General features: G+C 41.7%; 3 protein-coding genes across 3 annotated transcripts; all 3 read right to left on the bottom strand.

Annotated features, from left to right (window-relative positions):
• Nucleotides 1-540: 540 nt before the first annotated feature.
• Nucleotides 541-17,494, bottom strand: marchf6 (membrane-associated ring finger (C3HC4) 6). Its single transcript, XM_028977995.1, has 26 exons — nt 17,192-17,494; nt 16,347-16,446; nt 16,171-16,244; nt 14,971-15,114; nt 14,734-14,806; nt 14,434-14,602; nt 13,270-13,465; nt 12,993-13,054; nt 12,872-12,904; nt 12,731-12,782; nt 12,539-12,597; nt 11,419-11,499; nt 10,996-11,064; nt 10,818-10,892; nt 10,560-10,694; nt 10,305-10,424; nt 9,965-10,065; nt 9,416-9,553; nt 8,649-8,841; nt 8,254-8,323; nt 6,668-6,849; nt 4,352-4,486; nt 4,174-4,263; nt 3,947-4,079; nt 2,624-2,759; nt 541-2,493 (listed from the first exon to the last, which is right to left on the bottom strand). Exons 1-26 carry the CDS (start codon nt 17,208-17,210, stop codon nt 2,394-2,396), a joined length of 2,739 nt encoding a protein of 912 aa, XP_028833828.1. The 5' UTR covers nt 17,211-17,494; the 3' UTR covers nt 541-2,393.
• Nucleotides 17,495-18,772: 1,278 nt separating this feature from the next.
• Nucleotides 18,773-20,373, bottom strand: atpsckmt (fATP synthase c subunit lysine N-methyltransferase). Its single transcript, XM_028978068.1, has 4 exons — nt 19,897-20,373; nt 19,235-19,372; nt 19,105-19,155; nt 18,773-19,030 (listed from the first exon to the last, which is right to left on the bottom strand). The coding sequence occupies exons 1-4, from the start codon at nt 20,197-20,199 to the stop codon at nt 18,860-18,862; spliced, it is 663 nt and encodes a 220-aa protein (XP_028833901.1). The 5' UTR covers nt 20,200-20,373; the 3' UTR covers nt 18,773-18,859.
• Nucleotides 20,374-20,511: 138 nt separating this feature from the next.
• Nucleotides 20,512-26,652, bottom strand: LOC114788509 (neuropilin and tolloid-like protein 1). Its single transcript, XM_028977160.1, has 10 exons — nt 26,447-26,652; nt 26,029-26,175; nt 25,740-25,793; nt 25,468-25,602; nt 25,130-25,378; nt 23,663-23,704; nt 23,446-23,573; nt 22,353-22,581; nt 22,091-22,204; nt 20,512-21,995 (listed from the first exon to the last, which is right to left on the bottom strand). The coding sequence occupies exons 2-10, from the start codon at nt 26,054-26,056 to the stop codon at nt 21,394-21,396; spliced, it is 1,581 nt and encodes a 526-aa protein (XP_028832993.1). The 5' UTR covers nt 26,057-26,175; nt 26,447-26,652; the 3' UTR covers nt 20,512-21,393.
• Between the last annotated feature and the right edge of the window lie 342 nt (nt 26,653-26,994).

Below are 26,994 nucleotides of genomic sequence, written 5' to 3'. Positions count from 1 at the left end.
TTAACTTCCAGGACACAGATTCCTCCTAGATTACAAATAACCAATGGCATATTTTATCTGAATTTTTAATGCAACCATTCATTAATTAATAAATGCATGGATGTGTTTGAGTTTTTTTTTTTTAAATACATATCCATACAACAATGCAGTGACCTTTTCATTCAAAAAACCCAAATGCATTTTGTGAGGTTTAAAATAAACAAACAAACAAACTTAAAAAGACCTCTGATCAGTCTGTGACCATGTGGTAATAGTCATCAGTGTCTTCATAGGTACTGCTGTAAAATTTAAATGGCTGAATTCAGGAATCATGAAAAGAAATATTTTATCTGCCATCAGCTTCTACTACAAGAAGGATTCTGTAGTGCCATCAAAAGGAGAACTGAAGAAATGCACCAATTAAATAAAAAGGACAAAGATGACAGTTGAAAAGTTAAAAACTATGGTATGTATTAAAAAAAAAAAAAAAAAAAAAGCTTTTATGTTTTATCTATAAATTAAAATGTGAACAAAGGAAATTTCAAACAGAGGAAACAGCACCAAAGTAATTGTGGTTTAATATTTGTAATAAAAATTATTAAAACAAACCCCCAAAAAAATCATATCTGCCAGTAATTACAGCTTTTGACTCCCACCCCCTTCAGCAAAAAAAAAGAAAAAAGAACCAAACAAGCATTGAACTTCTGAGAACACCAAATATTTTTTATACAGGCATGCTATAGGAGAGGCGGGAAGAGGAGGCTTTACATTACCAGGTAAGTGGGAGTCATGAGAAATGTGCCACAAATAGTGACAGAACATCTACATCAATTCAACAGCAGTGTGGTGTGCAATCATCCTGCTGAAAAGGAACCCACAGAAAAAAAAAAAAAAAAGGTAGATCAAACATGGACAGGACGCTCTAATGTGCACATATAAAAATAGATCTTTTAAAATGGAGCCCGAACATAGTCAAAAAGCACACAACATCCAGATCTGCGTAATAAGATACTATAAGGTCACTTATAGAATCTCAGCATTTTCACACTACCTCTACCGCGGCCTGCTACAAATCGATGAGACCCTTACAGAATTTCCCACCTGGGGCAGGCGCCTGAAATGTGGAAGGAAACATTACGAAAAACAGTCCAAAAGTGTTTTGTATATGTACAAACATCTGACATATTTATAGACATAACGTGCTGAATCATCTTCCAACACTGGTGCATGACAATTCCTAATGATTTCATTTAAAACAAACAATAATAACAACCCAGATCTAACAATACTGATTTCATTAGTTTTCCATTAGCAGGGATCCCAAACTAATCATTTTATTTTTACCACTCCCCCCACCAAAAAAAAAAAAAAAAGTAGTACATTGAGGTGTTCAAGTGCCACAAATTAATTTTTGTTTGTGAGAGAGATGCCTCTGTGCAACAGTGGTAGTGTGTTGAGGAAGAAGTGCAGAGGGTGGCCATGCAGCACATACAAAACTGCCACAATCTAATAATAAAGCCAGCGACAAATATGCTCAGTTGGAAAAACCTCACTCTACGAGCAGAGAAACGCAGAAACAGCTCCTTGGTAGAGGAAGCATGTGAAGTTAGAAGCTCCTTGCTTAATACTTCTGAAAGCATTTAGAAGTAGCCATACTTCAGCTCTCCAGCTCCAATCCACACGCAGTTTATCCAGTTTTTTTTTCTCTTTCCTATCCCAAACACAACTGACTGCCCTGCTCATTGAATTCTGGAGATTTCATGACTTAAGGGCAACCCAGCTCACACTTTAAAACAATGCCTCAATAACAAAGTATGTGACCAGTTTAATGTAAATGCCAACTCGATTGAATTTCAGACTGCCTGCTGAAGCATTGAAGCAGAATGAAAATTGTTAGCAACCAGCAGACCTCTCATACCAAAATGTAATCCTCTCAGGAAAAGACAAGAAATAAATACAAAACTAACCGTTCCTCCCAACCACTCTTGCAAAAAAAAAAAAAAAAAAAAAAAAAACTATTGAAATGTCATGACAGTACTCCAGAGTAAGGAAAAACAGATCATTCCAGCCCGAAAATGATTCAAACAAAATAAAGTGACAACTAGATTTAATAAATTAATATAGATATTTCATATTTTCTTTGAAGATGCACAGTGAGACATTCTAATATTCACATTGGGTGTGTGTATGTTTTGTTGTCACTCTTCACAAATCTCTCCAATCTTCTCTCTCGTAGTTATAAGCCCAGTCTGAAGCCGGGCAGCCAAGGAGAGTCCTGGAGCTGAAGTGGACGTGATGTGATGTGGACACACACCAGTTGCCAGTTGGATGAAAGGGGGGAGGAGAGCAGCTTGCTCACTCTTTCACACACAAACGTGCACATATACACAAACACACGCGCGCGAAACACGTTTTCAATCCTGTGGGGAGCTGCTGCTGCTGCTGCTGTGCGTTGCTGTACTGGGTTTGCCAGATTTCCGCTCGTAATTCACAAGTCTCTGTCCAACAAGATACCTGTATATAAAAAAAAAACAAAAAAAAAAAAAACAGAGCATCACTTTACCGCACATAAAACATTTCATCACTCAAATTATAACCTGATCTACAGTATCTGCTGTAAGGGCAAAAACAAAACGAGACTCACTTGTCATTCTTGATGTGCTCATACAGGCGCTTGAACTGTCGGACTTGGAAAGACAAGATGCCCATAAGTATCACGACCATCAGCAGGAATGGATAGATCCGCCGCTGCACCAAATTCTCCATCTCCATGGTAACCCCTGGCAGGATTGACAACAGCTCTTAATCAATCAGTTATGAAACCCTGGGACCTTCTTTTCATGGTGCAGCAAAAAGATATGAATGGACAACACCTAGCAAAACACGATTTTAGTCTCTGCTGCAGTCATTTCCCCTGCACCCTCTGCACTCAACCCACTGCTTCATTTAATGCGCCACCCACAGATATTACTGAATTGGCTATATTCACACAAGTAATATCCAATCAATTCTGAAGCCCTGCAGGTCACTCACACTACTCTCACACCCGCCCCACAGTGTAGATGAATCTGTATAATGTTTGCGCATGCTTTGTTTTTGTACACAATAATGAATAATCTGCAATCAACTTAAATGCAATATCAGTCATGAAAAAACTAAAATGTTAAAATAATCTAACTCCAGGTAAAAACACAATAGACATTGTCTGTGAGTTACAACAGCAGAATTATTATTTCACTCTGCTAATGGTGCAGCAAGTCTGACTCACGTTGTAGCATTTTACTTCACACAGTTTGAACACCACAGGCACACATCACTTCATATTCCATTACCCTGACATTTGGCCAGGTTATGCTTTCTTCTGTACTATCTGACCATTAGAAAAAAACAACTCAATTTTTAATTCTAGTCAGCTAATTTGCAGTAAATTGAGGTAACAGCATAGTACACATGAAGCTCCAGGCACCATTTAATGTAGTCACCATTTGATTTTCAACAGTGGCTACTGATTTCTGTAACAGTCAAAGTGAAGTGATTGTCACATGTGATACACAGCAGCACAGCACACGGTGCACACAGTGAAATTTGTCCTCTGCATTTAACCCATCACCCTAAGTGAGCAGTGGGCAGCCATGACAGGCGCCCGGGGAGCAGTGTGTGGGGACGATGCTTTGCTCAGTGGCTACCTTAGTAGCACCTTGGCGGATCGGGATTCGATCCGGCAACCTTCTTATTATGGGGCCACTTATTACGGGGCCTTAACCGCTTGGCCACCACTTTGTGCTTTATGCAAAGCATGCTGACAAATTGTAAAGTAATAGTACCTGACATTCTGGAAACACCTCATAATGTTGTAACAATGTGGTAATTACATAAGAATGCTTTAATTGATGCTTAAATTAAATGAATGATTGTTATCAATAATGAGAAATATTTCCAGGCTGTGGTGGGACTTGGTCAGACATACCTACGAGGGGCATGATGCCTGAGGCGATGACGTATGGCACACAGAGAGACAGGAGCAATACAGCAATGACTGGAGCTGCCAGTTTACGAATTATGAAGTGGAGGTCAATGTTGCGGATTCCATTTGCATAAACCTGCAGAAAGTGGAGGGAAAAAAAAAAAAAAAAACTAAGACCAAAGATTATGAGGAAAAGAACAAAGTAAAAGCTGGCAAGTTTCTGAACCAACCTGCTCAATGACAGTCTTGAGCCACCACTGGGGTCCCATCAGTGTGATGGCAGCAATGATTTTGGCATGCAGCACCCCTAAAGCCCAGTCCTGTGAGGTACAGAGACATGACGCTCAGTGCAGCAGCGTTCAATGAGAAGAATGGGCTTTTATATTTCTAATGTGTAGCTGGCTTTACCTGCCAGGGGTAGAAGAGAGGCGTCTGGTCCAGCGGAACTCTGAGTGGTGCGACAATGACCAGCTCAAACAGAAGGCCAAGCAGCAGGGGGATCACACCAGCCAGCAGCACTGCCACAATGAGGGTCTTCATTATCTACATTCGAAAAACATGCTAGTTAGCCGAAGGAAACACTGCACGCTCCTTTCTGGCCTGAGCTCTGGAAACCACACTGACTGGGCTATGTCAGAGAACCGTGGTCCTCTCAGCTCCTGAGACTGAGAGGTCATCAACAATACAAAACACAAAATGCAATTAGCGAACATTCAAACTACCAAACAAACCCACAAAGTCTGAACATACAGTGGGGGAAAAAAGTATTGTTGTCCCACCTAAAGATGAGAGAGGTGTGTTATTTAATCATAGATACACTTCAATTGTGAGAGAAAAAAAATTTAGAAAGATATATATATTTTAAATAATTTACTTGTAGAATGTTGCAGAAAATAAGTATTTGGTCAACAGCAAAAGTTCCTCAATACTTTGAAATGTGACCTTGGTTTGAATTGACAGATGTCAAACATTTCCTGTAGGTCTTTACCAGGTTTTCACACTGTGACTGGTAGCTTGGCCAGTTCTTTTGTGCAGATCTTCTGAAAGACTGTGATGTTTGGGGCTGTTGCTCTGCACAGACTCTCTATTGGATTGAGATCTGGAGACCTCAAACCAATTGCAAGGTTATGGAGAATAAAAGGTTCTGAATAAAGACACTCCAGAACCTTGTACTGCTTTTTATGTGGCCAACCCTTCATTGCCTGCGGCGGTGTGTTTGAGATCATTGTCATGCTGGAAGATCAAGCCACATTTCTTGCTGTGATCAAGCTTTTCTTGGGATGCAACTCTGCATTCTTCCCCCTCCAAACACAAGTTCCATTTTGGTCTCATCTGATGACATGAGATTCTCTCAAACCTCTTTTGGATCCTCCAGATGATCTCTGGGAAAGATGGTCCTAGACATGTGCTGGTTTAAGCAGGGTCCTTTCCAGTACTGCAGGATCTGAATCCATGACGATGTTGTGTGTTACTAATAGTAACCTTCACAGCTCTCCTCGGGTCATTGTCCAGTTCCCCCCATGAAGTTCTGGGCTGTTTTCTCACTGTTCTCAAGATAATTTCTACCCCACGAGGTGAGATCTTCAAAGGAGTCACAGGTCGAGGGAGATTGTCAGTGATTCCATTTTCTAATAATTGCTTCAACAGTTGATCTCTTCTCACCAAGCTGCTTGTCTGTTGTAAATTGTACATCTGGGATCAGCCAATTTTGTCCTTGACGTCCTTAGACAGCTCTCTGTTCTTGGCAATGGTGGAGGTTGGAGTCTAACTGAAGTTGGGGACAGGTGTCAAACATAAGTTTAAACAGGTGCCAGTAATACTTATTTTCTGCACCATATTAATAAATACATTCCTGAATATTTTTACATTCTCTCACAGTAAATGTGTATCTATGATGAAAATGACAGACCTCACTCATTTTTTTTAAGTGGAACAACTGCCAAATATTTATATGCCCCACTGTAGGTAAAGGAGAGTTAGGAAGGCCCACAAGAAACTATTTAAAAAAATACATCGGAATGATGCACACTCACTCAACCACAGACTTCTCATCTAACAAGCTGCCTGTCATTTACATAAAGTGAAGTGATTGTCACATGTGATACACAGCACATGGTGCACACAGTGAAATTTGTCCTCTGCATTTATCCCATATCCCTGAGTGAGCAGTGGGCAGCCTTGACAGCTGCCTGGGGAGCAGTGTGTGGGGACGGTGGTTTTGCTCAGTGGCACCTTGGCGGATCGGGATTCGAACCGGCAACCGCCTGATTACGGGGCCGCTTCCTTAACCGCTAGGCCACCACTGCCCCACAATCGATGGAAAAGCGCTTTTATCAAGACTGTCCCTGTAACAGCATTTATCAGACGCCATTATCCAGAGCGACTTACAATCAGTAGTTACAGGGACAGTCCCCCCCCGGAGCAACTTGGTGTCTTGCTCAGGGACACAATGGTAGTAAGTGGGGTTTGAACCTGGGTCTTCTGGTTCATTGGTGAGTTTGTTACCCACTAGGCTACTACCACCCTGTCAGGTTTTAAAATCGCAACATAAATTGGCCCAAATTTTTATTACAAATAAAGATTCTTTTTCCTACCATGCGAACAATGACCATCTCATTGCAACAAAACACGGAAATCTAAACTCAAAGGTTCTGCCATTACATAATGGTAGTAGCCTGCATAGAAAAATACGTGGAAAATAATTGAATTAAATGCAGAGCTCACCATAAGTGTCCACTCCTGCACCTTAAGCAAGATTACCCGCCGTCCCTGTGGCATCCAGGCCAAGAGGACAGTGATTGCGCGGATAGACAGCCAGCACACATACAGCCCACACGCTGCTGTGTACAGCTCGTGGATCTTGGCACTGCCCGTCCAGAAAGACATGAGCCACCGGCCTGCAAACACTGAACATATTGAGTGAATTACACAAATGTCTGCTTAAGTGCTAGGTAGAGAGCAGCCTACAAACTGTACTATTGTAGTACTAATGTAAAATTGACCTCTGACAAATGGAGAAATGCTGAATAAACTCTTTAAAGGTTCCCCGACATGAAAATTTCACTTCATGAGATTATTTAACATCAATACGAGTTCCCCTAGCCTGTCTACGGTCCTGCAGAAATGGAAATAGCTTGAAATGGCAAAAGGTGTAGAGTGCTTTGGTCATTCTGCAGCAGAGAACAGCAGCCCAGACGGTCAGATCTGGTCATAAGTCTAATTCCTGTCAACAGTGGTTGATGAATGGTGTTGACGGCATTTCTGAAAATGCCACCTAAACTTCTATAGGCCGCTCTCCTCCTCGTTAGCGTTTAAATTTACAGACACTGAAACTGCACATCCTGGGGAAATCTCTTTGTTGTAATTCTGCACCAAGGCTGAATTTCAGAAAGAGAATTCAGATACAGTATTAGGGGATGACTAAGACCTACATAAAAGCAAAAAAAAAAAAAAAGTCAAGGGACCTAACAGCTGAAATGGCATGTGTATTAAAGAGGCCTGTGTATAGTGTGTAATAAGGCTGAGTGTTCAACCTCAAATTGTGAGACGTAAAGTCAGGAGCAGTAGGTGATTGATATATATGCTTAAAAAAATAGATTTATACACTAGATGTCGCATTCAGCCTCTCAGCATGAGTTAATACCGGCGTCATATTTAGACAGGGTTCCAAGCATTGTCAACCGTACGAGCAAGGATGCCGGACTTTTTTGCCATGTACGGCTATAATAAAAAGCGAACGAAGAATCCATGCATAAAAATTCATAAGTAAGATTTTAATTTTATTATCTTGTATGTTACGAAATTTTGTGTTCGACAAATAACGCTATGGTTTGTAACATGAACAACATCTGTCTAGAGCACATTTGCAGTTCTGACACCTCTATTTATTTTGTACAATGAGTCAGTTCATTGGCTATAGTTCTTGACAAAAGGCCGCTGTGAATGGACCTTACCTGTATTTTTTTTTTTTTTTCAAAATAAGCAGGTAAATGGATGTTCATCTTTCATATTACATATAATATGTATTTTTTCATAGTGACCTGCCTTTGTTCATCTCTTGAGCCAGAAAATGTTGACAGGCTGGTTTCTATCCAAAAATCTGAAAGCCTTGTTCACTTCTATTTTGTTTAAAATAGAAAATCCAATAAAAAACATGTTTTATCTAAAATAATGAATAATTGTCATTACAACATTGATAAAAAAAAAAAAAATAACTGGGATAATCATTTTGACCATAATCGTGCAGCCCTAGTGTATAATAGCATAATAGACTAAACTCTGGTCTAGCATTTCTCACTCTGAAAACTGACCTGGCAATGTGAGGCAGACTAGGCTTGCCAAGAGCAGAGTCACACACATGAAGACAATCAGCAACACAATCTGAAAGCAGACAAACACAAGAGAGTTTAATTAAAAGTTACAAATAACAAACATACAAGAACATCAATCAATCCCACTGAGACAGTAAAATGTATTATTATTATGGAGAGTTATTTACAGTTACAAATCATTTACTATTAATAACAACCCAATTCTAGTAACTTTTCCCTAACACTGCAGGGAGGGAGTCAAAACAAGTGGGGCTGTAGCAGATATGCCAATGAACCACGTTTAACATCGGATTATGAAAAAACTAGAATCAATAATAAATCTCATTACAGGCCAAGAAAGCTAGAAAGCAGGATGCATCATGATTTGTGCTCACCCTGAGGGGAAACTTCATTGGCCGGTGGTACGGCTGGAAGCCCACAGGTCCACCTTGCTGCAGAATTGCCTGGTGTGCAGCATGAAGACCCTCACCCACCACAGGGACGGCATTGTTGTTGTTGCGGGCCTGCTGGTTGTTGCCATTGTTTTCATTCTCCTCCTGGTCTCCCAACAGGTAGGAGTGGAGATCCCTGCAGAAAACGATACATTATTGGTTACTTACACTGACAAGCATAATAAATGAGTCAACAACTAATTAAAAAAAATTACAAACTACAAAATTAGCACTTTTCATTGTCAATGTGTCCAATTGTCTCTGTTGTGTGGTTGCAATGAGTATACTGCCATTGTACTCCGTTGAACTACCCTCCTCTGAAAACAAAAATAAATCTAGCAACCTATTTTGCCAACGGGATACACAACTGATCATGATAGAAAAGCCCTATAAGAAAAGTGAAAGTGAAGTGATTGTCATTGTGAAACAGCACACAGTGCACACAACAAAATTAGCTCTCTGCACGTAACCCACCACCCTTGGTGAGCAGTGGGCAGCCATGAAAGGCACCCGGGGAGCAGTATGTGGGGACAGCACTTTGCTTAGTGGCACTTCGGCGGTACAGTATCTGAACAGACAACTTCCGATTACAGGTCTGGTTCTTTTCCTGCTTGACCACCACTGCTCATAATAGGATGTAATTCTCAGTCCTAGCATAGTTACAGACAAAACCAAAGCTGCACAGGAGTCGAACTGCCCTTAACACGTACAGTAAGTATCCAGCAGTGACAGTCCAGGCTCGCACAAGTCCTTTGAGCCACTGGCGTGTGTGTCCCTGTTCCAGCAGTGCAGGCAGCACCACCTGCAGCAGCAGCAGCTCCAGAGAGAGTTCGCTCACAGGTGCATCACTGGCCATTACAAACACACACAAATTCATTTACAAAATGGAAACAAATTGGAATAAAATGAAATGTTCACAGAAAACAACGTTATATTTATTCAATTAAATAGAAATGTTTTATAACATGCACCCTACATGCAGCATATGTATATACATATAAATAAATTTCATAGGGTTCATAAACTTCCTGAAAGTGCTCTTAAAAAAAACAATGGGCAACGTCCTCCAGGAAGGCTCTCCTGGGAAAGCAAACACTACATGCAACACTTGATGAATATGATGTAACCCGGTGCTCACAGTTACTACTCTCATTAGACAGAAACAAGGGGCACCTAAATTCAGCTCTGGAGACCCAGAGTCAGCAGAAAAAAAACTACTGAAGTTCAGGCAGGTTTTTTTTCTTTTTACAAAACATCACCTGTACAGCATCACATTGTAGGGCAGGAAGGATGGGAGAATGTGCTTGATTATCCGAATGGGAAGCCACAGCATCAAAAGCACAATGGATCCAAATACAACCTTAAAAGGAAAAAAAGTGTACATATTAATATTTCATATGCATCTATTTTCCATTCATCCGGTAATTACATTTCTTCATAAAATCGATGACATTGTGCCCAACTAATTGAACAGTGACCACTAGGCTACTATCATCATATAATAGTAGTCTGTGTGTGTGTGTGTGTGTGTGTGTGTGTGTGTGTGTGTGTATATAATATAAAATATTATATGAAAGACTAAACAGAAACATTACTCACCACTGACAAAATAAACCTTCTCAGGTGTCTGTATATCGGTAAGTGGATCATCTCTTGGACAGGGTTAAAATCAGGATCATTGAGGTTTCGGAGAAACCACAACACACCCGGTCTGAGGACCTTTATAACAGACAGGTGAAAAAAATAAAGGCTAAAACTGAAACAAAAGTTGTAAAACACTGTAATTAAAATGAATTCCTATTTCTGGCTTCAGAACATGGACTTTACAACACTAAGATGTGAAGAGTGTCTCACCTCTCGCAGCAAGAGGATGAACGAGGCAAAATAAAAAACATAGACCATCCCAACAAGCCAGTGGAGGAACATGGTGGTCCCAGGGGCTGACTCAAAACTTAGCTCTCGGTCCTTGAGAGTGGCATCAAACATTTCCTACATAACAAAGAAAGACAGCTTTCACACAAAGTCTCCACTAGTAAAAGTAACGCAAGTCTCACTTTTCCTAATTAGAAACCAAACGAGCCATTAATTGAGGCCAATTTCTTCCCCACCCACCAGAGAGCAAATATCGAGCCACCATCCACAGATAAGAGGGAATACGCCAATTTCCACCACCACCAACAAAGAAACCTGGAGGGAAACAACAAATGCTCTATTTGTCTCTGTGATATGTGTATAAATAATAAAGATAATCTTTATGCATAGTGCAGGCCAGTGAGGTGAGCAATTTTACCTTTACTACAATGTAGCAGACGCCTAAAAGGCGCCTTGACCTCTGGAACCTCACCAATGCTGCTAATCCCTGGGATTTTCATTAAGGAAAGACATGTAAAACATCCGGCACAGAAGTCTACTGCAGGTCAAACTGGACCAATTGTCAGCACAAAGCCAACAAATTTGAGACAAGCAGTAAAAAAAACTAAGACCAACAGGATGTACCCAAACAGTCCAGTCCAGCTGTCCAAACTATTTAATGAAAAACTACTTGCTATTGCAGAATCAATAATGAAGACAATAATTTACTGTTGGTCAATGGAAAGTAAGAGGTAACGTGACTACTCCCATTCTCAGAGCAATTCCAACTCAGAGTAAATCTCTGCCTGCAGCAATTCTGGTTACAGTCTGCTGAACAAAAATTGTCAGCGCAAAAGGATACATGGCACACAATCAAGGTGATGGCCAATAGAACATAGCCCACAATGGTGGTGATAAGCCCCTCAAAATGGGAAGCCTTCACCTACATAAACACACAGAGACAAAACCCAAGATTGTTCAGAATGAATAAACCTCTGTTTTAAATCCACCAACACCATTACTTTGCATTAGGGCTGCACGATTTGGGGGGCTTGTCACTGGAAATGTTATTGTGCGAATACTGCAGCTTAATAAAAATAAATAAATTAACCAATATGAATTTCTCAAAACCATACATGCACTACATGTATATAAAAATTGCTGGATGTAAATAAGATATTTTAGGTGCCGGTACAAGTTCACAATCACCCGACTTCATATCCATTTCCACCTGTGACTCATAACACTTGTAAAATGTGCGAGATGGTTTAAGAGAGCTGTGCTGTTGTTGAATGGCGAATGAAACGGATTAAGAAATGAGGTTTTGGATTAAACCCTGTGAAAAGTAATAATCCCCTGCAATAATAAACATCACCTGCCAGAAGAACAGGAGTTTTATACATGTGGTATTCTGGACTGCAGTCTTTAGCCATGGAGCAGCAAATAAAGCTGTAATCGGGCCAAAAAAAAGTTAAGCCCGAGCCAGACATTATCAAGTTAACATTTAATTACATTTTTTTTTTTTTTTTAAAAACGAATTTAAAACTTGCAAGACCCCGGTATCAGCCTAACAAATTTTCCAACTGTGAATCATACGGAAAGGATAGGTACTAGAGGCAAGAACTTCATATTTGCTGCGCAAGCTCGACCCGAGGCCGAATAAAGTGATAAACTGAGCCAGAACCAGACATGTTCGGTCCACGATTTACAGCTCTACCCTGAGTTCCCGACACCAGTGGTTGACAGGTTAACAGACTGAACTGAGTCTAAGCAGCCAGTGCAAAACATCGGGAATGAAAGATAAAAAAAGTCACTTCAATAATAACTCATAATATTAAGAAATTCATTTTGCGTTCATGTAATCGCACAGTCTGACAGTGACTGACATTCGATTAGATTTATTGTGCAGCCCTACATGCATAATGTTCTTTTATGTTTGATTGTATTTTGGATTAAACTAAAACTTTCTGAGAAGTACTCACATAATCTTCAAAACCCAGACCAACAACCGAAAAATGGCCAATATGGTAGGGGCAGAATGCTGCATTAAAATAAACAAAACAAAAGAGCCATTACAACATTGCCAGAATGAGTACATTTTAACATAAGAGATAGCAAAATAACACACAAATACAGATGAACCATTAAAACAAATAGATATAAAATATGCATACCGAACACAAGAATAAAGAGAGTGTTCAGTGAGACCACCCAGAATACATGCTCCTGAAAACAAACCATGAGAAACACATTAAAACCTGAACAGCAATGGGCAATGCTTAACAAAAAACATTGTTCATTAACAGTGTACACACCAGGAAAACCAAAGAGCCATCTAGCCCAAGCATCTGGAGAGACAGAAATCAAGACAATCATGACAAATGTTAAGTATCTGTACATCTGTAAAAGAAAACTAAACATCCAAAACAGTCTCACCCTTTCCCAAGTGAGCTCCTCTGCTGCACGGTCCCATTCTAATGCGTTCCAGTTCATATCATCTAGCAGGAAGCAAAGAGCACAATGTGTATGTCATCATCTGAGGTCATTCACAGTGCCATGTACATATCTCAATATTGATCTAACTGATCTAAAAGTGATTTATGTAAAGAAGGCTAAAGCATTAAATTGGGAAAGACTGAGTATATCTGTAGATGGTTAACTATAAATGTCATGTTTTGCTCAGACTAAGATGCCCAACCCATGTGCAACACACCCTGAGCTGCATTGTTGGCATCAGCTGCATCATCGGCACCAGCCTCATCTTCATCCTCATTGTCCAGCTCTAGCTCGTCTGCTGGGTCAGCTGGTGCGTCCGGGGCCTCCGGTAACACTGCATTCTCTGCTGGAGGGTCAGCCCGAGCTGGGACTGGCTGGTTATCCGCAGCACCTCCATTGGCCGGGCCAGGAGCCTTCAATAAATCATGTGTGGAGGGACAGACATAAGAAACAATGGAACAGGGGGGAAGAGGAAAAGATAAAAAAAAAAAAAAAAAAAGCGTCAGACAGCGGTCCCTAAAGAGAACTCTGCAATAATGAGTGTCTCCGATATGGACGCCAATCAGAGGTGCTAATTGGAACTATGGAAAGAAACAAGGTCACTGTGTTCAGAGTTTAATTGGTCCTTGCAGATATCCAAAATGCAGGCTTTCCAGTAGAATGTGCTGTGTAATGCTGACGCTCAAGCTAACTGGGTGCTATTCAGGAGTTGACGTCGTTATGAGTTAGTTAAGTGATCAAACAATGTAAACCAAAGGTGGTAGTAGCCTAGTGGGTAACACACTCGCCTATGAACCAGAAGACCCGGGTTCGAATCCCACTTACTACCATTGTGTCCCTGAGCAAGACACTTAACCCTAAGTTGCTCCAGGGGGACTGTCCCTGTAACTACTGATTGTAAATCGCTCTGGATAAGGGCGTCTGATAAATGCTGTATATGTAAATATGTAAAACAGTCTGTCTGACTACAGAAGCCTCAAAAAGGGAAAATAACAAACCGGAGGTATACCTGTTCTAATAAAAGTAGAAACTTTGCCTCTATGGAATGTCTAGATGGAAAGTCACTAATTAAATCAGTTACTGGAGAATATCTGTTTCCATGAATCCAATGTCACTGCAGTCCAATCACAAATCACAAAAACTCAATCACTTTCCATGACTGCCCAGTCCTACACAGAGTCGTGGCTGTCTGGTGTTTAACTATGACAGATATATTCACACAACACAAATTTCTTAGTAAGTACATTTGCTTAGTCAAGAAATGGCAGATATCCATTTAATCCCACGTTTAATGCCGACTTTTAAAGCCCAGCGATAAGCACTGGCGTGTATGGCCACTCTGTGTACACATGGTTACTGACTCTGCAAAAATGATCATTACCTCATTGGGCTGTCCGGCTGCGTTGGCAGGCTGCTGCTGATTCTGCTCCAGCCAGATGGGGGCGCCACCGTGCACAATTTGCTCCCTGAGCCAAACGAGGCTGATGAAGGCGCACAAGGTGCAAGTCACCACAAAACAGCCCTGGAGGCAGTCTGCCAGCAAGTTCTCTCTGCAAAAGGAAAAGGGTTCAACATTGCTTTGCAATTACATGTCTCACTAACAGACTGGTTATCCTAAACACAGAAGTTAAATTATATTCTGTCCAAGGAAGAACTTCCAGATGTTCTTTTGCTGACTTACGTTGACAGCATGTCCAGAGGCAAGGTCAGTAGGGAACTCACAGAGCCGGTAAACAAACACTTGTATATGCGACCTGTACAACAGGAAAGAGAGTCGGGTTGCAGTTCAAATGTCCAATGGAAAAAAAATGGCATACATATATACATACACACTCATACATGTATGCATGTATGTATGTATGTATGTGTGGATGTACACCTTACTCTACACAGATTCTCATGCTACAGAACCACTTACATGCCGTTAAAGGGACCACACCAAGCCAGGCGAAGGCCACCAACGTGTAGTGAAACCAGTAGCGAATGGCTGTGCCTATACTAGTCACCAGTCCAGCAAAAATATCTTGCACCGGGAGCCGGGATGGCATGTCAGGAGAATAGACTGTGGAGAGGAGAAAAGAAAAGGTTCACTGAACTTTTATCAGTCACAGCGGGTCTAAATACAAACCAGTAAAAAAAAGCAATTTCAAGAAGAACAAAAAACATCGGAATGTCACATAAAACATCCATAGTAATTGATGTGCTGCCTGAGCTGTCGTTCTATTTAAAATAGCACTTACCTACTGCAACTGAAACTACCAGAAGTCTAAAAATATCACTTATTCCTAATATGCCTCAGACATTAGCTGTGAAATGCTGTAAAACCAGCAGCTGGATAAGAGACAGGATGGCTCCATATGTTTTCTCTATGGTTAAATAGTTTGCCACAAATCATAACTGATTACTGAGTGAAGTAACCCTTTGAGTACACGGTCAGTAAAAATGCAACAAATGTAAAACAGAGTGGGTAACATGAAAATCGTTTTTCGCCTTTCTATAGTGTAAAAACAAAATCTGTTCTCTTTTTTTGCAAGCCAGTGACAAGATATAGGTAAAAGGTAGTTAACATGTGATGTCACGGACTATAACGGGTACTATGGACAGGGTCCCCGACACTGATTCCCTCAAGGACCAGAAAACACAGTTATAAAGATTCCAGTGTGTCCCTTTGCAAACCTTACTTTTGTGCTAAAGCTGAGACAACTACAGAAAAACCACCCAAGACCCTGTACAGATCATAAGGGGAAAGCTCTAAACAAGAGCGTGAAACTACTCAAGACCCATTAAGAAAGCACCATTTACCATTTAAATAAACTCATTTGCATTCAAAGCAAGGAGATGCAGTCACAAGTGGTCACTCAAAGCATAAGTACATACAAGCTAGGGCTGAACGGTTTATTGAATTTTAAAGAAATGAGGCTCTCACAGGGTCACTGTGGTGTCACCCAAGATGTTATTCAGACACAGCATCTCAAAGGCGGTCAAAACACCCTGTGTACAGTGGCCAATAAATTAATAATACAGCCAGACTGTAAACTATCACTGGAGGCATGGGAACCACTGTAACTGTATAGACATAGCGTATCAGTGAAAATGTAATAAGAGTCAAAGTACTTACTTGGTGTAAAAGCAAACCTGTGCTTGCATAATTCGCAGTACTCTTTTCTGCTGTGCTTCAACCACTGCACCAAGCTGCGGGAGAGAGAGCAACGTGAGATCTTGTTTAACACACAACCTAAAAAGGGAGAAAAACAGCACTCGCATGCTGTTCAAGCTAGAAATCGTTCCTATTACCATTCCTGATGGATGAATTTAATACTTCCAGTACAGACACAGGGATGATAGAGGGGCTTGTCTGGAGTTCCCTCCGATCGACAAACCCTGCATATATCAGCTAAACAAAAAGAATCAATGAGGTATTACAAGATCACTTACAAATAGCAATAACCTACATGTTGCATGTATGTATTACAACTGGCAAAAAATAAAAAATAAAGATGAGCATTTTGGAGGTCAAATGCTCAGCCACCTTTGTCAATTTATCCAACGGCAACTGCAGTAATAAAGCACTAAGTGCTAAATATCGTAGAAAGAACTGGCAGCAACTTTAAAGCATAAGCTGCATCTGTTAGCCGCCTGTTCTGTTAGCCATCCACATCGTAACGTTACTTATTGCTTGTTAACCATATTATGATTAATCACTTATTGCTCCGTCTAGCAAATATCCTTGTCCAACGTAGCAAACACATAAGGCAGCATGCGAAAAAAAAATTAAGTCAGCGTAAGTCAACAGGATCGTGGCTAAGCAATAGCTAGCATAGCTTGTGCCAGTCTTGGCAACAAGAAAAAAAAATGGATAAACATTCAGATTTCGAAGTTATTTGACATAAGGTTATAGAATATTAGTTAAGACTGCTTAAAGGTATGTCAATTAAAGTTGCAAGCATGTTTGCCAGTCACGCACAGCGCTTGCTTTTATAACCTTAGCTAGCCTGCTAACGGCTAACCACCAAAGCCTACGGAGCAAAACACAACATCTAAAGCGCTAACGTCCCTGACACCGAGGGCGCAGAAACATTAAAGCCCAACAGCGCCAGGAAAGCAGCCCGTGCGAGGCCCGTGTCCGTCAGCCGCCTTACCTTCCTCGGCAGTGTCCATCTTGAGCCGTGACGCACCGTCCTCACAGTCGGCGCATAACCTCTGGCGGCGAGAAAACGAGCAGGTCCCCGCGAACGCAACGCAGCCTCAGAGCATTCCGACCTCCGGGGGCTCAGACGCTGCACCTGTCGGCCGGACTCCTCAAGTCAGGCCCTGCGCCATGTAAGACTAAACCGGAGAGCTAACAGGCGCGGCGCCTCGCCGTGGTGCACAGCCGCTGTCTGGGTCGAGTGTGTCCATAGACGGGGCCGGCGTGAGAGTGCTGCGCCCCGGCCGACGGCGACGTCACGGCGACGCGCAGGCGCAGCGTTTATCTCACGCAAATGAAACGTTGCAATAAAACCGACCGTCCGTCACTTATTGTGCATTCTTACTACGCCCGTCATTACTACGCACTGCCATGTCATTTAATCCCCGACTTTCTGGCTAGACAACCACACACAATGTAACGGAATAATTGTAAAATACAGTACAGGCCAAAAGTTTGGACACATCTTCTCATTTAATGTGTTTTCTTTATTTTCATGACCATTTACATTGGTAGGCATCAAAACTATGAATGAACACATGTGGAGTTATGTATTTCACAAAAAGCGGAGACCTGGCCTCCACAGTCACCGGACCTGAACCCAATTCAGATGGTTTGGGGTGAGCTGGACCACAGAGTGAAGGCAAAGGGGCCAACAAGTGCTAAACACCTCTGGGAACTCCTTCAAGACTGTTGGAAAACCATATCAGGTGACGACCTCTTGAAGCTCATCAAGAGAATACCAAGAGTGTGCAAAGCAGTAATCAGAGCAATGGGCGGCTATTTTGAAGAAACTAGAAAATAAAACATGATTTCAGTTATTTCACCTTTTTTTGTTAAGAACATAACTCCACATGTGTTCATTCACAGTTCTGAGAATGGAAATGGTCATGAAAATAAAGGAAACACATTGAATGAGAAGGTGTGTCCAAACCTTTGGCCTGTCAGTGCGGTATAGAGTTGTTACTTTAAGAAGTACCAAATGTGAGTCAGAAAAACAGATCTTCAGAAAACGAGTCTTTAGAAAAAACATGTGTGTGTAGTTGATGGCAAAACATTTCTTTCAGAAATCACGTTGTCTGTCCAAAAAATTATATATTGTCTATGGCTGTGTGGTTTTATAAAGATAATTATTACTATAATCTTGCACATTTTTAATGAAATACATTTTAAATGTTACATAATTAGGGGCAGTGGTGACCTAGCAGTTAAGGAAGTGGCCCTGTAATCAGATGGTTGCCGAATCCCGATCTGCCAAGGTGTCACTGAGCAGAGCAACATCCCCACACACTGCTCCCCAGGCACCTGTCATGGCTGCCCACTCAGGGTGATTGGTTAAATGCAGAGGACAAATTTCACTGTGTGCACTGTGTGCTGTGCTGCTGTGTATCACATGTGACAATCACTTCACTTCAGTTCATAATGGGGTATTTGCAGAAGGCTGCTACACTCATGCCCTTTCCACTAACAACAAAAAAACCTTGTTCTGCGGTACATTAATTAGTCATTGTTAGTCAGGCATGATTGTCAGGCATGATTGTCATACAGACAATTTATAAACACAACAGTAATAAAACCAAATTAAACCCAAGTTTAATTAATGCAGCCGGGTCACAGTTCTTCACACATCTTGCTTGCGTGATTTAAATGTCTGGGCATCATACGTCCACACAGCGTCTATTCCTTCTCCAGTTATGCTATCAGGCACCCAGGTGGGAAAGGGAAAGCGACAGGCGACCACTTTAGCTGAGCTCTGTAGTTCTCTCTGAAGCTTGTTCTCAAGCTGATCCATCTGTGGGTAGAAGAAACATTCCCTCAGAAATGTACAAGCCCAAAACTCGCAAACAGAAATTGTTCGTGACGTACCATTTGGGGAACTCCAAAAATCACAACGTTGGTGTACTGTGAAAAACTAACCTATAAAAAAAAAAAAGTATTATTTTAATTTTGTACAGCTGATGCTACAGTTTATTATTTATTATGATTTCCCTTTTACCTTCCACAGGTCAGATATGTAGAATGAGGTAGAATGACGAACGCCTTCCCTCCATGCCCTGTATCGTGAATACCACACCAACCAGGGATTGAGCTCAAAGCCAACAGCCTGAAAACCATTCTTTGCTGCCGCTATTACCTACAGAACATGGAGATTATTCAGAATGATATCCCGGAAGCAGATGGCGTTCACTGCATTCAAATGTTAAATAAACACTTTAAGCGATTGCACATTATATAACAATTAGATATTTTTTTTTATATTTCCCATTTGTTTTCTAAAAAGTTATTCATGGTAACCCCTGCATCCTCAGTCCATGTTGACTATATAACTGGACATACTTTACTTAACGAAACATTAGCAATATCCTAATCTTATGGGATACTGGTTTTTGTGAGCTATCTGCCATAATAATCATCAACACACACACAAAAACAATAAAATAGCACAATTAAAGTTTGAATAAAATTACAAGGAGACCAAATTCTACTTTTAGAGGTACCAATGTACCATTTGTGGTACTACAAAATTTTACATATACTACAAATAATATAGATTAATGTATTTAGACAATCTATTAAAATTTAATCACGTCATACACATCCCACGTTGTTTATGTGCAGTAATCTTCGTACAGAACCAGGTTGAGAACTGGCGCTTACTATTCTTCCATCCCCGCTGCCAATGTCGACCAACGACCCCGATCGCGCCTGCAGCGCTTTGAGGACATTTTCCACCTGGGCTGGGGTCGCAGGAACAAACGGGAGACAAACTCTCCTCAGGGCGGGAGCGACGAAGGGTCCCGCGGCGGCGTACAGCGCCGCCACGGAGCCTGCCACGACACACGTGGCGACGATGCCTGCGCGCCTTTTCAAACTACTGCCGCCGCCGCCGCCGCCGCCACGGTCTTCTTTCACAGTAACAGCGGCGGACGAGTTACAGTCCGCCATCCCGGCAGCCTGCATAAAACACGGCCCGCTGCGTCAGTGTACCTCACAGCGGTGGCGCCATTCGTTTATAATTCAGACAAATCGTCACGCCAAGTCACATGAGTAAACGTTTTGTTGTAATATAGATATATAGATATATATTTTTCTTTTAATGAGAACGCTAAAGAGATACTAAGGTCCGTCTTTAAAAGTCGTCCGGCTCGGTAGTTCAGCGCCTTTGAAGGTTCCGTGTAACATAAAGTGATCTACGTGGCCGTCTATATAAAGTAGTGCAGCTGGAACAACCGGAGAGTCATCGCCATAGACAGAAGCGGTGATGAGCGAAAATTATACAAACTCAGTTTATTGTCGTGATAATGGAGGCGGTGAAGGGACATTTTAATCCGAATACTTGAACCAGGTGGAAGCAACACAGACGATACGGAGTAACGTGGCAAAAAAATAAATATCATGTAACAGAAAAAAAGTGATGTTATGACAGACATCATTCGCTGTGAGTCCAAAAGTTTGCATTACTTTCCTAGCATTTTACGTGTCATCAGTACATTTTTGTACATCAGTTACACGCTAACCACAATTCCCAAAGCACACAAAAACACACACGAAAAACATAAAATGCAACAAACAAAAACTAATGGTTATAAATAGTTTGAGGAACCGGCATAAGAATAAATGAAAAAATAATGTGTTTCTGAGAGCACAGCTGGTGCTACCAGACCCATGTAATCTTTAGATTTCAATTATGTTGTTGTTTTAAAATATTTAATACATGTGTTCATTTTGTATATGCATTTGAATTCAGCATAATTATTTACATTTACAGCATTTATCAGACGCCCTTATCCAGAGCGACAATCAGTAGTTACAGGGACAGTCCCCCTGGAGCAACTTAGGCTTAAGTGTCTTGCTCAGCGACATAATGGTAGTAAGTGGGATTTGAACCTTGGTCTTCTTGTTCATAGGCGAGTGTGTTACCCACTAGGCTACTACTACCCAATTATATATGGATCCAGACACCATTCTGTGAATCAGACAGCAAAAATGCCATAAAACTGAAATCAAATGACAGATGGTAGAACAGGCATGACAGTATAACAAGAAAAAAAAAAACAATAGTAATCTGATATGTGAAACAAGCAAAAACCATAAAGAACCAAACATGATTACAATTTACATGCACCGGTCCCACACGGTGCCATGCAGCAGGCTCTAAAAATCATTGGATACTGACCGGTGAACAGACCTGTCCAGTCCTATCCGTCCATGGCTGGGCCCTTCATCCAGCTCATCATCCTCCAGTTCACAGTCCTCCGCCCCATCGTGAGAGTAGCTGTGCTTCATAATCACTATGCTCCTGCGACCGGTTGGGGTGCTGCCATGATGCTGGTGCAGGTGCTGGAAGTGGCCCAGCCCCCCCTGGGGGTCAGTAAGGGTAGCAATGCCTTCGTGCATGCTGAGGTCGGTGCGGCTGCCTCGTACACTGGATGCTTGCGAGCCACAGTGATGGTCACGGACACACTTGGACGAGGTCCTCTGCAGCTTGGGGAACTTCTCAAAGTCCTGGGCCAGCTCGTTCATGTCGGCAGAACCACTCCGGCGTAAAGTGCACAACTCATAGTGAGGCGGCTCAAAGGCCTCGTGGAACAGGTTGGGGTCGAAATCGTCTCTCCGGACAATGTACTTCTTGCGTGGCTGTTTGATCTGGATGATGCCTGACACAATAAGCAAGATGACCACCACTCCACAGGTGACGCCGATGATGGTGACATTGGTGTTGTCTAAGCTGTCCAAAACACTGGACTTCTTCTTTTCTGAGACAGAGTGCACACAATGTTTAAATAACTGTTCACCATTTCATATAGATAAATAAATCCATCTGGAAAAATATAAAGGCCTCTATAACTACCTTTGCAGCCATTTTCATCCCATGGATAGACACAATTCTGAATCCCATTACACACTAGTGTACTGTTAATGCACATGTTGCTATGGCAGAAAAAAGTGTCACCTCCACATGGCGCTGGGAATAAAAGAAAAATAGGTAGTAGACTGAATTTTATTTTTCACAGGGGGGCTGAACATAGAAAATGTATGTTTTCATTTTTTTCAAGAAATCAGGTTTTGACTGATAACACTATTTGGCTGGGGGGGTCTGTGGGGCAGCTTACGCTCTTGGAAGGTTGTGAAAAGGATGCGGAAGCGGCTTTTGCGACTACCCTCATCTGCCCAAAGGCGGATGACACCGAGGGAGGTGAGCAGCATGACATCATTGGCGACAGTGCTGCAGAATTTATTCTTCAGGTGCTCCACCGAGCTGCTCCCATCATAAACTGCCACAAAGTTACGCTTGCACTCATTTGAGTTCTGCATTTCGTAGTCCAAGAAGCGTAAGTAGATCTGAAAAATAAAATGCAATTGTTGAGACCAGATATATATATATATTAAAAAAATTAAATGTACAATACGCATAATTTGACACATGGTGAATTACATAAGAAAGGGTGTATCAGCATGGTTAGCATGGTAATCCATAAATATCTCAGCAACGCAGTACATCTTGGTATACAGTACCAGTCAAAGGTTTGGATGCACCTACTCCGTGGCACTTATGGAGAGTAAGATGAATGCATTTTTGGAGAATTCAATGCAAGAAACTTATTACTTTGTATTTAGTATTTATTGTAGTGAAACAAAGTTACATATGTTTGATGAAACACCTCTTTTTACTTTAGGGCAGTGGTGCCCTAGTAGTTAAGGAGGTTAAGTTTCGTAACCGAAAGGTTGCAGGTTCAAATTTTGAACCACCAAGGTGCCACTGAGCAAAGCACTGTCCCCACACACTGCTCCCCGGGCACCTGTCATGGCTGCTCACTGCTCACCAAGGGTGATGGGTTAAATGCAGAGGTCACATTTCGTTGTGTGCACCATGTGCTGTGCTGCAGTGTATCACAATGACAAAAACAATTACTTTCATTAAAAGCCAAAAGTGTGAAATGCTGCAATCACAACAAACCCTCCCTGCTTTTTGCTTTGTTGGCTGTTTTTTGTTTATTACGTAACCTCCCATGTTATTTCATAGTCCTGAGAAAAAGCAAGAGCCATAAACAGGTAGGTGCATCCAAGCTTTTGACTGCTACTGTACGTCAAATTATTTCTTCATACTCTGATAGTTGTTAATTGTAGATGGTGCACCTTTAAAAGATCCAAGCAGACACATCCGAATTGATATCTGAGTAGGCAGCCTGATGAAACAGTACCAACCTTAGAGTTTGGCGGGGCTCGGATAAACCATCTGCAGTCCACAGCTTCAGTCTGCAATGCTTTGCCCTCTTTGGCCACCTGAACAGACTCCACAATCCCCTCTGGACCACCCATCTCAAAGTCACAACCTGCAAGGCCATGACACTATTATTTGCCACTTGTTAGATTTGCACTATGGTCTAGATGAGATTGCCGAAATCAACATATATACACTCACTAGGCAGAGGTGGCAAGGCTCCCATGCCTTTGAAATCAGGATCTGTCATCAGATTGAGAACAGATTGAATGTTATGTACACATATAGATTTTCTGTATACGTCAAATTTAATCAAAATTCTGAAATATTTCATTTGTCCGGTGTTTTTGAGGGGACACAAAGAAACCATTTGCAAACTATATGTGACCTGGAAAGATTTGTATTCGCTGCCCCACCGCAATCACCAATTTTCTCCGAATAGCTGAAACATGTAGGATTAGCAAATCGCCTGGAGCCTCACAACTGAGATTGTACGTGGATTTAATAATCCTTGCACTGGCTTCATACAGATTAGACCGCCCTGTGAGCAGGGGCTGGAGATATACTTTTTGGGATGTCAACATATGCTTTTCTGCATATGTGAAATTCACTGCATTTACTTGTTTATTTGTACACTTCATTCATTATTTTAGAAAAAATTCCGGTGTCCACTAATTTTTGGACAATATCAGTACCTAGTGCCATGCCAATATAGAAATCATTTCTGAATCCTTTGTAATCCTCTCATATTTTCTTACCTCTGGTTTAGTCAGAAGTGGATTATTGTTAGGGTTGCACGGATTGAGAGGGCTCATGGTTTTGGAAATTTGTGCAACAGGGAATAACAGTAATGGTTGAGGAATTCCAACTGCACAGTAGCATGTTTTGCAATTGAAAAGATTTGCATTTTTATAGGAATCATTTTTTTAAATGGTTATTTAAAAAAGGTTTAATTGAATGCATCACTCTCTGGACCATGGCCATACACACTAATGAGAGGAATTGGGCAGAGTCAGAGATTACCATTGGTAGCTTAGCATTCATTAGGCAAGTGAGGGAAATCACTGGCTAAACAGAATTTCCCCCTACAAAGGCGTAAACAGGGGGCGGCTTATTGGGCTGTTAATCAGTAAAATGCGGCAGGAATATCTCTCATTCACTGAGAATGTGCAAAAAAGAAAATGCATCCAGATCTGGTCTTTTTTCCTTCCAATGTCCATATAATAATTCATTCAGTCCTTAAACAAGTACAAAATGCTTACGATGGGACTCTGAAAAACCATTAGAGCATTCAAAATAAAATTAAAAAAAATGTGAAATGCACACAACGCATGGTTCATTGAGGTCTTATGCGATATGAAAAAACTTGTAGTTAGCCCAGATTTAAAAAGACATTCTGCTGTGCTAAATGCAATAGGCTGAACGAACAGAGTGTTCTCTCCTGAAGACAAGCTTTCATTAACCTCCCCCCCCTCAGCTGTTGCATATGTGCCTGCACTACAAATGCAGGGTCATCTGATGTGAGCCTGGCATGCCGAGCCTCAAGATAAGCGAATTACTTCGATATACATTACGCGCTTTATTTGACAGACGGTCCTTAATACACTTGCTACCTAAAGTCAGTGTGGTGGTGCCCAGAGCTGCTTCACTGGTGATGTTCAGCCTCACCTTGGGTGAAGTTGTATCTTGCAGAAAATCCGATGGCCTCCAGTTCACTGTCTGCAACAAATTTGATCCAAAGGTATCGCCCACTGGATCTGACGTACATGGGGCTCTCCTGTCCACAGTATCGACCAATTATGGGGGAGAAGCTGAACGGTCCGTCCCGAACTTCAATGTGGTCAAATTTACACTCCCAAGAGGGCTCTATAGAATATTTCTCATCAAAGAACAAGTCGATGCATTGCCTCGGCGAAGCTACACCACACAGAAGAAGAAGAAGAAGAAAAAAAAAACAGCTGATAATCAGCACATACAAATCCATACAACATACAACATAAATTTACCTTCTATAATATAAATGCACTCTCTCTCTGGAGGGTACTTTTCCGGGTAGTTTGGGGAAGTAAAGACTCCTCCATCTGGTTCTTTGATCCAGGTGCCACACAGACCTGCCGGCGTCACCCCTGAGTTGTTCTTCACTGAAACGCAAGAGCGAAATGTCATCGTAGCGTTGCGTCACAGAAGTAAAAAAAAAAACACTAATGTTACCACAAAGTGGGCTTTTACAATGTGTATGTACAACACTGTAAGGCAATAGGAAATGGGGTAACAGTACCTGTGGCCTTTTTTGTTGTCCCAGTGCACTCGTGCCGAATAAAACTAAGAACCACTGTTATTAAAAGCAGAGCATTGAGGGGAAAAAAAGAACAGATGGTGTCAATCTAATCAGATGGAAGTAAAACTAACATATTGCAAAAGCTAATATACTGGCAGGGAAGTTAAATCTTTCTCATCCAGATCTAAAGACAGATAAACCCCAAAAGAAGCTGGGAACATGCTATAAGAACATATATTAGTAGGACATGTTTAACTTACTAAAATGATACATGAACTAACCAACTCACCAGTAAACAGTCCGAGCCAAAGATCCATGGCAGCTCTTGGCAAGAGATCCCGACCCCAGCAATTTCCACGTGGATCCCCGCTTCTAACGAGCCGTAAAAACAGCGGGAAGTCGGACCGAGACGCGGCGGCGGCAGCAGCAGCCCGGTCTGCGGAGCAGCGCGGAGGAAGGTCGGAGAGGAGAGGAGAGGATTAACAGGTCCGTCATCGCAGCCCTGTAACCATCCACCTTTACCGTGCGGGACCAGAACCGGGAAGAGTTCGGGCAAGTTCGGCTCTGGCGTCCCGCGGGAAGCCTTTAAAACCGGCAGGTCTGTACTTTCCCCGACACGCGTCGTGAGAGGGGTCCGTTTCCGCGTGACACCAACAACGACCCACGATAATTCGTTTTAAACGTGGCGAGGCACACTTTATACTCACCGTCCCTCTGAAGTCCCCGTTTGGACTCGAAGACTGTATATTACTAAAGGGTTTGACCTTTTAACCCGTCCCAGCGTCCCTACAGCCGTCCCACGTTCCATGACTGGTGATCCTGAAGGGGTTAAAAAATTTTATAACTGGGACCACAGGAGGCTGCTATTTAACCTCGCACACACACACACACACACACACACACACACACACACACACACGGTGTGTTGGTGTGTTGGTGTGTTTACAGTGGACAGGACCTTTTGAGGTACAGTACAGGCCAAAAGTTTGGATACACCTTCTCATTCGATGTGTTTTCTTTATTTTCTTGACCATTTACATTGGTAGATTCTCACTGAAGGCATCAGAACTATGAATAAACACATGTGGAGTTATGTATTTAACAAAAAAAAAGGTGAAATAACTCAAAACATGTTATATATTCTAGTTTCTTCCACCCTTTGTTCTGATTACTGCTTTGCACACTCTTGGTATTCTCTCGATGAGCTTCAAGAGGTCGTCACCTGAAATGCTTTTCCAACAGTCTTGAAGGAGTT

Source organism: Denticeps clupeoides, chromosome 4 (genome assembly GCF_900700375.1).
Source record: "Denticeps clupeoides chromosome 4, fDenClu1.1, whole genome shotgun sequence".
NCBI lineage: Eukaryota > Metazoa > Chordata > Actinopteri > Clupeiformes > Denticipitidae > Denticeps > Denticeps clupeoides.
This window is presented reverse-complemented; position numbering and strand designations above follow the sequence as displayed.

What these genes read in the sequence shown, in the direction of transcription:
- marchf6 (XM_028977995.1), bottom strand. An exon ending in TCTGCTACATTGTAGTAAAG is followed by an intron (nt 10,893 to 10,995) that starts GTAAAATTGCTC and finishes GTTTCCCTCCAG; the next exon opens with GTTTCTTTGTTGGTGGTGGT. An exon ending in GAGCACATCAAGAATGACAA is followed by an intron (nt 2,494 to 2,623) that starts GTGAGTCTCGTT and finishes TTTTATATACAG; the next exon opens with GTATCTTGTTGGACAGAGAC.
- atpsckmt (XM_028978068.1), bottom strand. Translation starts at nt 20,199, where the DNA reads ATGCAGGCTGCCGGGATGGCGGACTGTAACTCGTCCGCCGCTGTTACT. An exon ending in ACATATCTGACCTGTGGAAG is followed by an intron (nt 19,156 to 19,234) that starts GTAAAAGGGAAA and finishes TTTTTTTTATAG; the next exon opens with GTTAGTTTTTCACAGTACAC. An exon ending in TTTTTGGAGTTCCCCAAATG is followed by an intron (nt 19,031 to 19,104) that starts GTACGTCACGAA and finishes TTCTACCCACAG; the next exon opens with ATGGATCAGCTTGAGAACAA.
- LOC114788509 (XM_028977160.1), bottom strand. Translation starts at nt 26,056, where the DNA reads ATGGATCTTTGGCTCGGACTGTTTACTG. An exon ending in GACAACAAAAAAGGCCACAG is followed by an intron (nt 25,603 to 25,739) that starts GTACTGTTACCC and finishes CTTGCGTTTCAG; the next exon opens with TGAAGAACAACTCAGGGGTG. An exon ending in GTGCATTTATATTATAGAAG is followed by an intron (nt 25,379 to 25,467) that starts GTAAATTTATGT and finishes TGTGTGGTGTAG; the next exon opens with CTTCGCCGAGGCAATGCATC.